At 47.9% G+C, this 15,560-nt stretch overlaps 5 protein-coding genes across 5 annotated transcripts; 3 read left to right on the top strand and 2 right to left on the bottom strand.

The window, feature by feature from the left end:
• Nucleotides 1–555: 555 nt before the first annotated feature.
• F4812DRAFT_464262 (RNA polymerase II transcription elongation factor-domain-containing protein) lies at nt 556–1,677 on the top strand (the record flags this gene model as incomplete). Its single annotated transcript, XM_047938326.1, has 2 exons — nt 556–670; nt 728–1,677. The coding sequence occupies 2 exons, from the start codon at nt 556–558 to the stop codon at nt 1,675–1,677; spliced, it is 1,065 nt and encodes a 354-aa protein (XP_047785209.1).
• Nucleotides 1,678–1,943: 266 nt separating this feature from the next.
• Nucleotides 1,944–3,563, bottom strand: F4812DRAFT_295452 (uncharacterized protein). Its single transcript, XM_047931182.1, has 2 exons — nt 3,137–3,563; nt 1,944–3,036 (listed from the first exon to the last, which is right to left on the bottom strand). Exons 1-2 carry the CDS (start codon nt 3,373–3,375, stop codon nt 2,211–2,213), a joined length of 1,065 nt encoding a protein of 354 aa, XP_047785208.1. The 5' UTR covers nt 3,376–3,563; the 3' UTR covers nt 1,944–2,210.
• A 542-nt stretch (nt 3,564–4,105) lies between these two features.
• Nucleotides 4,106–7,389, bottom strand: F4812DRAFT_448784 (uncharacterized protein). The gene has a single exon (XM_047935893.1). It carries the CDS (start codon nt 6,808–6,810, stop codon nt 4,819–4,821), a length of 1,992 nt encoding a protein of 663 aa, XP_047785207.1. The 5' UTR covers nt 6,811–7,389; the 3' UTR covers nt 4,106–4,818.
• A 4,353-nt stretch (nt 7,390–11,742) lies between these two features.
• F4812DRAFT_469689 (uncharacterized protein) lies at nt 11,743–12,441 on the top strand (the record flags this gene model as incomplete). Its single annotated transcript, XM_047938898.1, has 1 exon — nt 11,743–12,441. One exon carries the CDS (start codon nt 11,743–11,745, stop codon nt 12,211–12,213), a length of 471 nt encoding a protein of 156 aa, XP_047785206.1. The 3' UTR covers nt 12,214–12,441.
• A 464-nt stretch (nt 12,442–12,905) lies between these two features.
• F4812DRAFT_295377 (cryptochrome) lies at nt 12,906–15,422 on the top strand. The gene is made up of 2 exons (XM_047931181.1): nt 12,906–13,551; nt 13,609–15,422. Exons 1-2 carry the CDS (start codon nt 13,046–13,048, stop codon nt 15,140–15,142), a joined length of 2,040 nt encoding a protein of 679 aa, XP_047785205.1. The 5' UTR covers nt 12,906–13,045; the 3' UTR covers nt 15,143–15,422.
• Nucleotides 15,423–15,560: the final 138 nt, after the last annotated feature.

Genomic DNA, 15,560 nt, shown 5'->3' with positions numbered 1-15,560 from the left:
TACGTGTCGTACCAGCTAGACCAGTAAATAATATCATTTGCCTTGGTTAAAGTTTAAACCTTAAAGGTGAATGAGGGAGGTGGATCTGGTGGGTGGACAGCTGACAGCCTACCATAGCGTACCTACCTTAGGTTAGGTTAGGTACCTATTGGTGTAACTTATTAGTGTGACTTAAAAGTCGTAGTAACTAAAAGTCGTAGCTAGTGCGCCCTACCTGCAAGCCTGCAGGTTGCTTCTTTCAGCTCTTCCGCCTCGTTGGTTAATCATGTTCCTTACATGTTTCCCTTTTGCTCTACCAATCTCCACGCTACACATCGATATTACACACCTTCGCATCTTCAACAATTCTTCTTCGCTTACTACCTACTTCCCTACTACTCCATATTCTGTCCCGATATATTCTGTCCGGATACCCAGTCTAAAAAGCGAAATTCAACCAATTTACTTTTTTTATTACTTCTCTTTTCAAGGCAATTGAGAACTCAACTCACAATATACTGTATCCGACCGCTCATCAACATCGAAAAAGGTACCGGTTAAAACTTGAGAGACACCATGGCGACCCTCGCCGCGGGGATAGTTGATCCCACAAAAGCCGGCAAATACCCTGTTGTTTTGAGCGATGCCTTACTCGGCAAAGACTCCAAGGAAGTTTTCACAGGCGTAAGATGTAAGTCGCCCTTTCGTGTCTGCTAATAGACGGCATCTAACCTATAACCCACTATAGATAATCATAAGCCGTCATTATCCTCATCCACTGCGCCAGCCCAGGCACGAATAAAACCTGCTTCCACATCCTCCTCCAAGAAAGGCCCTTCCACATACGACCTCTCCTTCCAAGATGACGGCGGCCATTACCAATACAAAGGGACACGCGGGGTTGAAGATAGCCAGTATGTGCTGATCTTCGACCCCACCCGCGAAGTTTTCGTTCTGCACAAAGTAGATTCTATGTTCAACATGAACTTGGTTAAAACACCAAACGACAACGCCGAGACCTTGCGACAAGATTTGCCCCAGCTAAACGCTCATAGTGCTTCCAGCAGCGCCAAGGCCGCAGGGCCGGCGAAACAACCTGCGAAGGGGAAGAAAGAAGAAAAGAAGACGGCAGCTAAGCCGCGGAAACCTGCATCGAAACCAAAAGCGGAAGCCAAGCCAGTCCTGGCAATGCCCGAGAAGAAATCGCCTCCGAAGCCCGCACCCGCTAGTAAGCCGCGTCGCGCCTCGGACGATTCGGAGGAAGAGAGCTCCGATGACGACCTGGGCCTTACCATAGAAAATCCAGGTGGCGAAGCGCCGAGGGTTAGCCGAGATTTCTCCCCCAACCTCTTTGGAATTCGCCGTTTCTCCGATTTGATGAATGATGACGAGGAGGAGGAGAGGAATAACGAGGAGCACCATGATGCCGACGGCGAGGATGACGATGATGAGCCTATGGATAACTTTGTCCTACCTAGCCCGATAAATCGGCAGATGGAACAAACTAACAATGCTCATCAACCTCGGACTAACGAGGAAGATGAAGATGAAGATGAAGATGAGGAGATGGAGGATGTGCCGCAAGAACAGCCGCCTGATGAGGAGCCCGCCCTGGACGAGTCGGATCTTGAGGCTGCATTGTTAGCCGAACTGGGCGAAGGAGATCAGCAAGAAAGCGACGTGAGCGAGGAGGAGTAGAAGGAAACGGGTATTTATCGTTATTGATTATTGATTTCAGCGATGCTCACTTGATGCGGTATTTGATCTGATCCAATCTGATCTTCTGAGGGTTATATAATAAAGAGGCGTCTGGTGCTCTGGATACCACATGAACGGACGGATGGAATAGCGAAATAAAATACATCTCCGGTAAAGATTTCCCGGCAGAAGCGGCGGCGGTCTGGCCCTAATTTACCTATTTGATCGGCGAACTCCTTAATGAGTAGTTACAGAATCCCCTAGGATTTCTAGAGGCGGAAACATGCTACGATCTTTTTTTTTGAACGAAACCAGCGGAGTTCAAGCAGAGTTTAACACGGTTATTGACTTGGCGCTATGTCCAACAACGGAGGCACAATGTATTTTTAATATTATGATTTATACCTCATCTCGATACGCATTCTTCTGTTAGTTAGATCTTGAATCTAGTAGAGAGGATAGACATATTCTATAGTAAAATATATATACCCACACGTATCCCCCCTATCCCATCCTATCTATCATCTCTCCTCTTATGAAGCTCCCGAGAAAGCTAGCTTCTCATTCCCAACAACTGGGTTCAGAACATTAACATTCGTTCCCGCCAAGTTTCCGTCGCCGCCCTGGACTACCGCCGAGAACGAATCGGCCATGAGCTGCACGCCGCTCACGAAGTCCTTCTCGTCAAACTCGCAGTGGCCCCCGTTCGGCGAGTTGTCTACCGTCTGCAGGGCGCCGACGGCTGCTGCGTCTAGGCCCTGAGACGCGGCGATCTTTTCGTAGGCTCGGATCGCGGCTGGGATCGCGGGTTGGAGCAGCGTGAGCTCCTGCTGCGTGCTCTGGAAGTGCACGCGCGTGGCGGCTAACGCGGCCGCGTCCGCGTCCGCGACGTCGACCTGCGGCTCCAGGCCGCCGCAGTTGAGGAGCACCTGGGACTCCTTCCCCTCGCCGGCGAACTGCGACATGTGGCCCGGCATCAGGAACCCGCTCAGCAGCAGCGAGCCCCCGGAGACGCCCGTGAAGCTCACGCGGCTGGAATTGAAAGCTAGGACCTGGGGCATCACGTCCGCGACCAGGTCCGCGACCGCCTGGGCGTGGGCAACGCCGTCTGTACGGTCGAGCCCGGAGCCGCCTCCCCAGAAGAGATTCGGGTCCGGGGCTAGGAGGGCGACGCCCGCGAGCCCGTTCTGCACCGCTTGGTTCGGGAAGTCGAAGAAGGACTGCCCCCCGTCGCCGTGTAGCAAGACGTTCAATCCTAAATCGCCGGCTGCACCGGCAGTCTGGGTACCACCGTCGACGCCCGAGTCGGTAGTGAATTGCTCGGCGGGAGCGGAGACCTTGAAGCGTAGGGGGAGGCCGCTAAGTGAGGGTTAGCCTTTTGATTCTTGATCCATACCTCCAAGGTACCTCATGTGTAGCAATCCGTAGATTTAGGGGGAGGGAGAGGGGGTTACCATACTTCACATTAGCCGTCATGTCCAAAATCGTGCTCCCATCCGTCGCTGTCGACACGCCCTGAGGTATCTGCTGTGCCTGCTGAAAAGCGGTCGCTTGTTTCTGCCTCTGACCTCCTCCTCTAGTCGCTCCTTGGCCATTTCTGTTCCTGCCGCCTCTGTTTCCTCTGTTCTGTGGCGCTGCGTCAACGAGGGAGAGGGCCCCTAGGGCAAGCAGCAAGGATAACGAGCGGACGGTCAACATCCTGGCTAGGTATATGAGGTAGTGAATGAAATGAGTTAAAATTAGGTACTATGTAGTAATGATCTTGTAAGAAAAGGAGAAGAAGAAACAGGCGGATCCGGGCCTAGAGAAGGAAAAGAGATACGTGTGGTTATCGAAATAAGGCCCGTCAAGAGCTAAGAAGCGAATGAAATGTAAAAGAAGAGAAGAAAACAAAAACTTGGTTTGCGTTTCGCAGACATCGAGAGAAGGTATTCTTATGTGCAAGTCCTCATATTACTCCCTTCTAGGGTCACAGAGATCAAACCATCGCGGTCCCAAGGGCATCTAGAAGCACGCCAAGAAGGAGCAAAATATCCAAATTAGCGTTTATCGTGCTGGAGTATCAGCTTCGATCATGATTATCTACCTTGGTGGGAAAATCGGTAATTCTGACACCGTATTGGAAGACAATCTAGCTTCTCCGTGTTTCGCGGCAAGGGCTGTGACCGTCCTGAGAACGCCGGTGCCCCTGTCCTAACCCCACAATCACCGGGGAGGTATCGTTGCATCCTGGGGCTTGGGCTCTTGTCTGAAGCTTAGCTTTTCCTTGGCGTTGTATAGGTATATTATATATATTAGCTGGGTATGTATATACGTATATAAAGAGCAACACCTGCGAACGTTAAAGGTATCGGTCATAACGCGAGTTTTATACTGCGGAATGAGAGGTACTTATCAAATCGTTACTAACTTAGTCTTAAGACCAAAATTGACAATGTTGGATATCTCTTTTACTGTTTTCAGCTATACTAACTAAATAAAGGTTACTTTAGTTTAGGTCGATACTGTAGTTCTAAGGTTAGTAGCTATAGGTAAGTCAGAAGCGGACGATGCTGAAAATCGAGACCAATTAATTAGAGAATCAACGAGTACAGAAATGATTTGCATTGTAGGTTGTTCGACAGCTTCTAGCCGTTTTGCCCTTGGCCATTTTTGGCAACATTCATGAAAGTTAAACCCGTACCCTATACGAAACACACAACCTTCTGAGAGGAACACTAAGCGCCGTTGCTTGTTATAATGATCAACATGGAAAGTAGGGTCGATCCCGAATTCGCTGGTTCCCATATGCCCTAATGATATTACCAAAAAATATATATACCCAATTTATGCAAACGAGCGTATTGAAGTCCAAATAAACGAAATCTAGATTTTGGGGGGCCTATCGAGTAGAAGCCTCCGCGCCTCATACTATTTAACCAGTAATAGCATATATAGGCTCGTCAAACGTGGTTCGTAAGATTTAAGATGCCGAAAGATTAGGTCCAAATAGTGCCAAGCAACGTCAATTCCGTGAAAAACATCATCATGGACATCCCAACATCACTTGTAGTGATGATGCACTACTCGGATAGAGGCATACGGTAATGTACACCTGCTGCTATTAATGTGTAGTGGAGAGCAGTGAGCGTCCAACAAGTTTCATCCCATCGACTCGTCCATTGCCTCGAGATCGCTGGGCATCGCCCCGTGCTTTTTAATCATATGTCGCCTCCAATTGTCTTTTCTCGGGAATGCTTTCCTTCCCTTGAAGTATGGACATGTTGGTTCTATGCAATGATAGGCTTTCGACTTCACATGCTTATCGTTGATGTGGCGGTCGAGGTGCGTCTTGGTGCCGAATTTCTTATCGCAGCCCTCGTAAGGGCAGCCGTGCTTGCGGTCGTGATAGCGTTTATGATGGTTAAGTTTGTGAACCTGATCGAAGTAACGGCCGCACTCCTCACATATATGGCCAGATGACTGTGGAGAAGGGATCTTGGAGACCTCCGGCGACGAGCTCGATTCTGGTTCCATCTTGACATGCTCATGCATGTTTGGGTACGGTGATGGTGATACTGTAAGCCGGGTGTCCGGTGTCCTCCCCGTGGAGGGATCCGTAGAACTTTGCCCCGGCGTGGTCGTATAGTCGTACGAATCACCGGATAGGCGAGGCTCGTCGTCACTAGGAATATCTAGGAAGCTCTCGACGTCAATATCGTCTTGAGAACCATAAGGAGGATTCTCGGGGTTTTCTTGCGCCGTCTGCTCTGTCACGATAGCAGGCGGTAAAATAGGGAAAGTTGGAGGAGATGCTGAGTTCTCCATTTGGTAGTGAGTGTAAGCAGCTTTCTCGGCAGCGTTAGAGGGCTGCATGATGGACATTGGCGACACGAACGATTCGGGCTGAAGAGGAGGTGAGTGTGAGCTACGGAAGACAGAGGGTCTATTAGCAACATCAAGAGTATCGTCCAGCTCCATGGGCTCCGGGATGGCCGGGCTCATAAGACGTTCTTGAGGCCGGGTCTCGGATTGTGGCTGAGTTGAGTGAGGTAACCGATCGGCGGAGTCCGGACTTCTGAGAGCAGCTGAAGGTAGCTCAGAATCCCTCTCGGTGGTTTCTCGTATCGTCGAGCTAGTCTGCAGAGGGTATACATCGTACTGCGAGTCTCCCTGTCGCTGTCTCTTGTTTTGCTGATCCTTTTCTGACCCGTTCCCGCCTGCAGAAGTGCCTGAAATACCCCCCTCTTCGGAGATTTCGCCAGGCTCTTCAAAAAATCGATTTTTAGAAAGTTTTTCTTGAGTACTGGTTCCTTCCGTAACTTCTAATCCGGCTTGCGGCTTCATACTGACAGGACTTGTAACGGGCGAGGCAGTAAAATACTGCTGAGGCGTTGAGTTATGAGGACTGCTCGTGCCGTGAGCTGAGGAATGCGTAGAACGCTTCCTTTTAATGCTATTCCAGAGTCGACTAATTAAAGAGCCACTTCTTTGGCGTTCTCGGGAATCTCTCAGCTGAGCCTCGTAGAGCTCTGTCATCTGTCTAGACGGTGGTATCGTTTCTTGCTCAGGGTTTGAGCCCATCGAGATCCTGGTGTCATAATAACTAGAATTGGCTGCTTCGTATCCCGTGACAACATTTTCAGAAGGCAGATTGACCCTAGGGTCGTTGGTAGTTGGAAAAGCCGTAAGTTGAGGGGGCGGAGAAAAGTTGACGCCCGGGTGCAGAGACAACTGGCCAAAGTCTTGGGATGGATAATAGGATTCATGATCTCTCACAAATGCATGTCCATAAACGGCAGGTTGTGTCTGTTGGAACTCAGAGCCGTCGCTAAAGCCTGGGCCAATTCTCTCAAGATCATCTTTCGTAGAAGGGAGATGATCCGGCCCTGTAGCCGGGGTTTGTCCAGGCAGGAAACTCCCAAAATTGAATATAGACTTGGTTCGGTTGCCTGGAGAACTCCCAGTTGGTAATGTCCCCGCCTCTTTCGCCTCTCTCAACTTCCGTCTGTACCGGAAGTAGAGAAAGCCCAGGACTATGAATAACAGGCTGCCTCCGATGAGGCTGCCGATAACCGTCCCAGCAATTGCGCCGCCTGACAGTTGACTTCTTCGCATCCTGAACCCGGATCTGGGGTTCAGGGCAGGCGCCATATTGGGTTAGATGAGAGCCGAAGCTCTCAGTACGAGGTAAATAGGTCCTCGCAAGAAGTCAAAGGTTATGCTCTAAGCGTGAGATGATAGCTACGGTAGCTAAGGGTAGCTTAGATGAGAAAGACTAACAACAAACGCAAGCCAAGAAAGATAGGCTCCTGATTTCTGATGAGAAACAATTAAGACACGGGCCCGTCAATGGTGGGGAGAGGTTATGCAAGACCCAGATGGCTGGTTCGGTCAGGGTCGAGTTGAAAAGGCGGAGTGTACGGTCATAGTTCTGTTTTCGCGCGCGTAAAGTCAGCCCGTCACTCGGTCACTCGCGCAGTGGGATGAGATTCGGCCAATGCAGGTGGCCCAATGGCAGCCTGACAAGTGCTGGCTGGATAAAGCAGGGACAAATGAATTATGCCGAAAGTGAACTGATGATGAACTGGGTCATTATTTCGATCATGTTATGAGATGGATTAGAGAGGAGTTGACGTTGAAGAACAAGGATGTGATGATTTATCGGATAGATTCAGCCTCATCAAACAAAAAAAAAACAAAAAAAAAAAAAGTTGGAGGCGGAAGTGAACCAGTATGAGCTAGATGCAAAGCAGAGTTACATTGTGATCCCTAAGAAACCTAGGAAAATCCCAAGGACGTCGATGGCTGGTGCCTGTGTGTTGTACCTAGTGTACATAGTACACTGGTATTGTACAGGGGTCCTTGTCGTCCTCGCCGTCCTTGCCAATTGGAGTCCTCAATTAGAACTGAGCGTTGTTTCCTGCTTCCAACCAATTTGTTATGGCAAAATCTCCGAGACCCTTTTTATGATAAGGCTTTCCTTATGAAGCTCCTGCTTAAAAACGATAGAACGGTCAGCACGATGTTAGTGCACTAACAGAAAGCGCTTGCCCAGCGTTACGGCCGCACTAAAAACTTCCATGGGTTAGCTACACATTGTACAGTACAATTAAATAGGTACACCTGTGGTATTGTACACTTCAACAATGTTAGTTCCCTGTACGCTACTGCGCCACAAGCTATAACCATCAGAACCATTAGAATAGAAAAAGATTAACTAGAACATTAGGAAAGGGGCTAATCGATAGTAGCCAAGTATCCTCTTAGGTTAGGTACCTCATACGTAGTACTTTTGTCGGAGACCTCCCGGTGAACGCGATAAATCGTGTCTAATAAATCAATCAACGCGATACTTACTTTGCATCAAACACCCACGGAAAAGCCGTGACGGATCAGCCTCAATTGCACCACCCTCTGCACCACGCGTTGTAACCTCAAAAACGTCATCGCAATGTCCCTCTAGTCTGATGAAAGACTTCGCTATAAAGTTGAAATAATGTTTTTGTCATTCAATGGTGATGTCCTGTCAGTGGGTTTGGAACGCGTAGCTCTTTTTTTCTTCTTTTTCTTTTTTTTACCCTCCTAGACCGTTCTTAAGGTGCGATGTCGTAACTTGACCGATAGCTATGATGCATTCCGGAAACGATCTAAGATATCTCTCATCTCATCTGGATCTTGGGACCATCGAGGCGCGAAGTTTACAACTACCCCGGAGTGATGATTTGATGATTCTTGTATATGCATAAAAAAGTATTCATTATCAATACGTTTAATCAGGCGCGAAGGATCCAACATATCGTTGGTGCTCAGACTCAACTGATAGCTTGCCTGAGTCCTATTGCCACTCCAAATATGAAAAATTATGTCACCCGACCTTGCCATGAGTGTTCAGAAACTCTTGTCGATTGAAGACAATTATTTTATACCTCGTCGGGCGAGCCTTTCATACGGCTCGAGTTGAACAAACAAATAGAAGATCTACGAGCCATATTTCAGAACCCTCTCGCCTTTCGAACGAGGCATGCGGCAGATCTCTATCTTCCGGTCTCTGCTTACTGTGGCAATGGGAAGGGGTTTCATTCACTTCCCAATACTCTCTACCTAGTGTGCAACTTATAACAGCTAAGTGACCCTACCCATTATCATCTACTTGGTCCGCCCGGTTCCCTACCTAGGTAGGCATCTTTGACTCGCGACATCCTTCACGCAATTTAGAGGCTACCCTTTACATGCTTATGGACTCAGGTCTCGCCCTGTATCTACTAACGCTTAAAGATTATGTACAAAGTCATGTTCTCCGACACACTACAGATTAGATAAGTAACGCAACGGCAAGTGTCATATATCTGTAAAATATACGTCTGTTGGTGGAAGGGCCTTGAAGTAAATAATTACGGGTTCTGCCGCTGCAAGAATCGAACCATTTTACATGGGATTTTGCATGAACCCCGAAATATTTGTACACTATTCATGACTTTGAGGCCAGTCAAAGCGTTTTTCAACTTCCTGTCGGTCTTCTACGAGTGTTGGTGTCATAGACGCAAACGAAAGCCAATAGCATGCCAGTTGGGATACTAATAGTACGTTTTGTTCCATATCCCTATAACGCCTCGCCCTCCCTCGAGAATGAGGTTCTTCCCCCCCTTAACCATATGCTCCATCCCGTAACAAGAGAGCTACGGGGTACCACTAAACGGTCATCTTACATATTTTCCCCTTAACGGAGGGAATATCATTATTTCCCGCCGGTTCTCGTGTGTCGTGTGACGAATCAGTTGCGTTACAACATATACGGCTTTTTCGGAAGACCCAAAATTTTATATGGCTCGATTGTGGGACTTGGTGGTAGAGATTCTAGATCGTAAACCGGCACATAGAGAATTGATGCATCAGATTGCAGGTTGCGTATAGGTCGGCCGGGGCAAGTCTGGCTAGACCCTTAATAAGCATGGTTCTTACTACCGATTTCATGCCCTGGGATAAGTAACAGCTTGTGCAAAGGTATTTATTTACAAAAGCGATATAAAGCTTACAAGGGGCCAACAGGCCGTTCTAGAAACAGACTGCAGGAAAGCTGTGTTCTAGAGTCTGGCCTCTCAGGCCTGTACCAAGCCTCAACCCGACGATATTGCCATTCTGCATTACTGTCTCTATCCGGTCCTGCCTATTCTAGACTCTGGAGGTATGCATATAGACCAGCCCCTGTGACGATATTGGCGATAATCGATAAAAGAATCGATGCGATAGAACATACCTACCGCGATAACTTCCGCTAGCTGTAATCAACTTACACTAGGATACCATGTCGCTACCAATCTATTTATTATACTGGCTGTCGCACAACGACTCTTATCTTTAGTTGATTAGGCGACCCAGCTACGATCCCGGAAGGTCAGTGTGCCACATGGCATTCGAATTGTGGACGTTTCGTACAAGACCTAGTGCGGCTTACTCGAACTGGAACTACATACCTTGTGACACTGCGTAAAAGTTCCCGTGGGGGCATTACTTACCTACCTCTAGTAACTTACATCGAGAGTAAGAATAGGTATGTAGTGGTAGAAATCCTGTAGCCAAGTAAGCAAAGCAATAAGATAGTAGATAGATAGATAGCTACCTGCGTACATGCAATACTTGTATAGCCTAACGCTAGACACAACACATCGCGGACAAATGTCAGCTGCACCACAGTCCCTGCCTGCGCTTGCATATATCAGAAAATTGCCGTATACACAGCAGGCTGTTGGCACACACCGTCTATTCTTGACAACCAAGCAAGACGAGTCGATGCGGATACCAGGAGCTTCAGACCTCGATCGAGGTTCTACAACCGGAACTAGATGGAGGACCTGGTACTGAATTCTTTGCAAGGCAATGGCTTTCCGCCACGATGGTCGATCCTCAGTTAAGGTATCGATGAACTACTTCTATTAATTCTATGCCAAGGAGAGTTCTAGCCGCCTTTCACTGTTAAATTGTCCTAGAGGTTACCTCACGATGTAAGCCACTTTGGCATGTATCTACATGATCCGTCGTATGTCACTTCTGTAGAAAGTTCCAGGTACACAATTTCCGAATTTTGTTAAATTTCTCTCTAACAAATAGGAAATAGGAAACTTTGCTCGTCCTCCGCCATCTGTTGGCTATCATATTACGTGTTTATAGTAAGAAAACAATTACCTAGCTTATTTATGTTAGAGAAGAGATATCTAGGATAACGTCGCACGTCCCCCTAATGATCGTTGAAGTTGTGACTTACTACCTAGGTAGGTAGCTCTTGATTATTAATTATCAACTCGTAGTGCATAGAAGTTCTAAATTAAGGAGAGTTAGAATTAGTCGCCTGAACCCAGCACCCATGTGATTACACACGCGAGGTAGTAGAGCCGTAGTAGAGTCTCGCACATGGAGACATGTAGTTAACCTTAAACCGGTCAAATAAGCCGCGGGGGCGGACGGACGGAGAGACAAGGGGGGGATGAACATGTGGATCTTAACTCACAAGTCGATGATTGTCTAGACTGGCGTTTATAATCTTTTTTTTTTTTTTTTTTTTTTTTCCTGTGTTAGGTATAGGTGAATTTCCGGTCCTTTGTGATCTACGATACACGATATCTATTATGCTTTTCTTAAACGAGAACATGGATATTTGAACAAGACCATTCTGCTTTATGATTTGTTGTGATTAGATTCTTGAGCCGATGTATACCTTAGGTTACTTTATGTAACTACCTAGACCTAACCTAAGATAATGAATGTACTTAATTTTATGTCCACTACCTACCTATGTCTCAAGTGCCTGGCTACCCTAAATTCGATTTGATGTATGCGTGCCTTACGCAAATACGTACCTCTAATGCCTACCTGCAGACATAGTAGGTAATATTACGTTAGGTAGGTACCTTACCTATACATACCTAGGTATTACATAGTACCTAGCAGCTGCTGCTGTGGTAATCATGTATCGAATCGAGGTACGTTACATATAACGTACCTAGGCCTGGGCTAGAGTAGGTCGCTCTTCCCAACAAGCAACTGCCAACTCTATCCAGCCAATGCGATCGAAGAAGAACGTGCTCCGCAATGTACGTAAGCGTTCTTAGTGGTCCCGAAGCAGCGACCCCTAGCTCTAAAGTCCCCCCTCCCTCCCCAAAATCTTATTTTACGGGTTCCCGATCTCTGACCCCCGGACCCAATCCTGAGCATCATGGCAACCAGCGCGTGCACTTCTTTCCAATCCCGATTTTCAACACACCAAAGCCCATGGACAGATCTGCAAGGCCAGCCAGACACAACCGGCAAGATGAATTTACCTGCAATATTCAGAAGCTATATTCCTTCTCGGTATGGCCTTCACCTCCAGTTGAGCTGTCGATCCTCATCTGTGTTTGCTTTGCCGGCTTCATCTCACCAGAGGGCCAGGTCCAGGGTCGTATGTCTGGACCTCAAGGACGCTTATACCTTGTTATCTTTAGATGTCCCTACTTCGTAGCTGGACCGTATCACCTTCATGGTCTTAATCTTAGCCGAAAGTCTGCGTTGCTACAGGCCTAGGCGAAGTCTCACTCTACCTTACCTTTCTTTGTGCTTTCTCTTTGCCGTATAAGTCCACAATACTTGTACTCGTATACAAATCGTACACGGATCGGAACCACGGCCTAGATCTTGCTCACAGGAACGCCCGATTCGGTTGAGTTACATCCAGTGTTGAGGGATGTGGAATAGTCTTCGTCACTGAGTTGGCCTCCAACACAGAATTGCCAGTATCGTATCTGCTTTTCTCGGGTATATAATTTCCATGAATACCCGCTGCGCCGGTGAATCACTCCTATACATTAGTGTCCCCTTGGAACTTAAGGGCGAAAGTCTCTGATCTGGAGACGCTTTTACCATTTTCAGAAAAGCCAGTTTGCCTTTAGCTCAACTCTAAAATACCGTCACCCTGGTTGGTCCTATCGGGAGAGTGTGGGTCAGCCTTGCTGTGTTGTACATCGGCCTAAGCGACGAGAGCACGAAGATCTGGATCACCTTGAGCCGCCTCGATCTGGAATTCGATTCGTGAAGCCTGGATTTACTCCCGTCGTCACCCACTTCCTCGCACTGCATTTATGATAGCGGTTTTCACACGGGGAAAATAGGGGACAGAGGAGCGGTCGAAGACGTCTACTGTCCCTACTTGCATGCTGTATTTCACCAAAGCTTGGCCAACTCCACCAGAGCACCGGTCTGTGGAAGAGACCACTACTTTCGAAAAACTATCTTCTATTGTGACCCGCCGGTATTTGTGGCGATTGCATCAGTCCTATCGAACAAGAGTCCTGTATCCAAGGAGCTATTTTGCTAACCTGCCCAGCTCGAGTATTGCACACTCCCTAATTAAGTAGCCATGTCGACAAACAACGTTCTTATTTACGTTATACGCCATGACTTGCGTGTCTCTGACAATCCCATCCTACATTATCTTGCTTCTACACCAGGCCACGGGTTCACACATCTCTTGCCCCTCGTTGTCTTACTACCGCACCAAGTTGAGGTTTCCGGGTTTCTGACAGAAGGCAGCAAATCACCCTTCCCCGAAGCTAAAAGCGAAATTGGACGCTACTGGAGGTGTGGGCCGCACAGGGCTACATTCATTGCACAGTCGATTTGGAACATGAAAGACAATTTAAAGAAACTGGGAAGCGACTTAACCATCAGAATAGGGACGTACGATAGAGTATTGAAATCACTCGTCGACGGCTTGCGATCGACGGGTGTTGAAGTTGGAGGAATATGGACTATAGAGGAAGAAGGCTACGAAGAGAAACGGGACGAGAAGTGCATATCCGAGGCTTGCTCGGGCCTAGGCCTAAACTTTCGAAAAATTTTGGATGAAAAGTATTTCATCGATGAGTGAGTTACGATCATAGCTTTAAGCTGGACTTTACTGACAAATTCGCACTCACCTAGTCGAGATTTAAAGCTCGAGGAGGATGATCTCCCAGATGTATTCACAACTTACAGGAAAATGATGGAACCATTGCGGGAGAAACCTAGGGCAACCTTATCTCCCCTTCAGAAAGACACCTTGCCGAAGCCTGTCGATATGTCTTCAATTCCAAATCAAGAGTCGCCTTTCGAAGTTCCATCTTCGTACGACGAATTCGAAGAAGCACTTTTAACACCCGTCAGGGGAGTTTTGTCTAACGTTCCACCCTTTCCTGACGGGGCTAAGTCGGCTCATCCTTTTCGGGGCGGGGAGGATAATGCTCATATTCGATTGGATCACCTGATCAAATCGGGATGTGTCTATCAGTATAAGAGCTCGCGCAACGGGCTCTTAGGAAGCGACTTCAGCACGAAGTTGTCTGCTTATCTTGCACAAGGATGCATCACAGCTCGTCAGATACACGAAAAACTTGTGGCATACGAAGATGGAAAAGACGAATCACTAGCCGAATCTCCGGGGTATGGTGAGGGAGAAAACGAAGGGTCGAAGGCGATACGATTCGAGTTACTCTGGCGTGACTACATGAGGCTATGTACCAGGAAGTTCAAAGCGAGGCTTTTCCTCCGATCTGGGTTCAGAGATGACCACGCTGACAAATGGAAATCAGCCAAGAGCGAAGATATGGCAGAAGGTCAACAGCAGTCAGCTGATGAAATTTCTAAGATAGTGAAGAGAGTCTTTGATGGAACTACTGGAATGGGACTGATTGATGCTTCTCAAAGAGAGCTACTACACACCGGATATACCTCGAACCGCGCTCGTCAGAACGTCGCGAGTTTCCTCGCCAAGCATCTCTCTATAGACTGGCGCTATGGTGCCGAATGGTACGAAATGCTATTGGTCGATTACGACGTTTCATCGAACTGGGCAAATTGGCAGTACGTTGCCGGAGTGGGAAACGACCCTCGAGGAGAAGCGCGGATCTTTAACCCTGTAAAACAAGCTTTCGATTACGACAAGGATGGGGAATACGTACGCTGCTGGGTACCTGAGGTGCGGAAGCTCGAGAAATTGGAACATGTCTTCCAGGCTTGGACGACGCCGAAGGAAGATTGGGACCGACTTGGCTTGAAGGACCTCGCCATGGCCGAGGACCCAATAAAGAAGATTGAGTTCTCTGTGGAAGGAAAACCTAAAAGCTCCAAGCGGCCATTCATCCGTCGGCGCGGTCGAGGACGCGGGGGCAACAATCATGCTCCACAATCTCCCGTGGCTGAACAACAGCCGAGCGGCACCAATGATATTGATAATGTCATTAAGGACGAGGAACTAGCTGGTAGACCGTCTATCATCCCTGCACAGCCAAATACAGGAGAAAGGAATCGTGGCAGTTTTCGAGGCGGGCGAGGATACGGTGGAAGCTATCGAGGTCGTGGTTTTCGGGGATTGAGAGGAGGATACCGGGGTCGGGGTTGGTCAAACTATGGTCAACCATCACCACCACCGCCGCCGCCACCGATTCAGCAATTAGCTCCAGCCGAACAGGCGCAATAGGATTCGCATTATCGTGCGATGAGTTATCATCAGTACTACCCACTTCCCGTGCCTTTTTCTCCCTTTGGTATTATAATGTTCTACAGAGATGATATCGACAGAAGTCGCCATTTTAGCATGTTTCAACCGTCACTCCCTGAGACTCGACATATAACCAGTGAGCCATCACTAAGCTCACTCGAAGGGTCATCGCAAGGCGGGGGTGCGTATTCCCAGCGGACGTACCAATTGAGTACCGACGAGGAGTAATGCCTCGAAGTAAATTTACTAGGCTCTGTAAATAATATCGCTTACGGGTTTCCTCTCATTTTGTCGATGAAGATATTTTTGTAAGCTGGTAGGACGGAGATATGTTCAATTCATTGCCCCATTTCACGTGTATTATGTTATATTATAGATATATACTATGTCAACCAGC

The sequence above is a fragment of the Daldinia caldariorum genome (assembly GCF_022478825.1).
Source record: "Daldinia caldariorum strain CBS 122874 unplaced genomic scaffold F4812scaffold_36, whole genome shotgun sequence".
Lineage (NCBI taxonomy): Eukaryota > Fungi > Ascomycota > Sordariomycetes > Xylariales > Hypoxylaceae > Daldinia > Daldinia caldariorum.
Note: the sequence above shows the minus strand (reverse complement) of the source record. Positions and strands in the feature narration are given on the sequence as shown.

Excerpts from the sequence above, each read along its gene's own strand:
- F4812DRAFT_295452 (XM_047931182.1), bottom strand. The coding sequence starts at position 3,375 with ATGTTGACCGTCCGCTCGTTATCCTTGCTGCTTGCCCTAGGGGCCCTC. Across the intron at positions 3,037-3,136 it reads GACATGACGGCTAATGTGAA|CGGCCTCCCCCTACGCTTCA; the intron begins GTATGGTAACCC and ends ACCCTCACTTAG.
- F4812DRAFT_295377 (XM_047931181.1), top strand. The coding sequence starts at position 13,046 with ATGTCGACAAACAACGTTCTTATTTACGTTATACGCCATGACTTGCGT. Across the intron at positions 13,552-13,608 it reads GAAAAGTATTTCATCGATGA|TCGAGATTTAAAGCTCGAGG; the intron begins GTGAGTTACGAT and ends GCACTCACCTAG.
- F4812DRAFT_448784 (XM_047935893.1), bottom strand. The coding sequence starts at position 6,810 with ATGGCGCCTGCCCTGAACCCCAGATCCGGGTTCAGGATGCGAAGAAGT.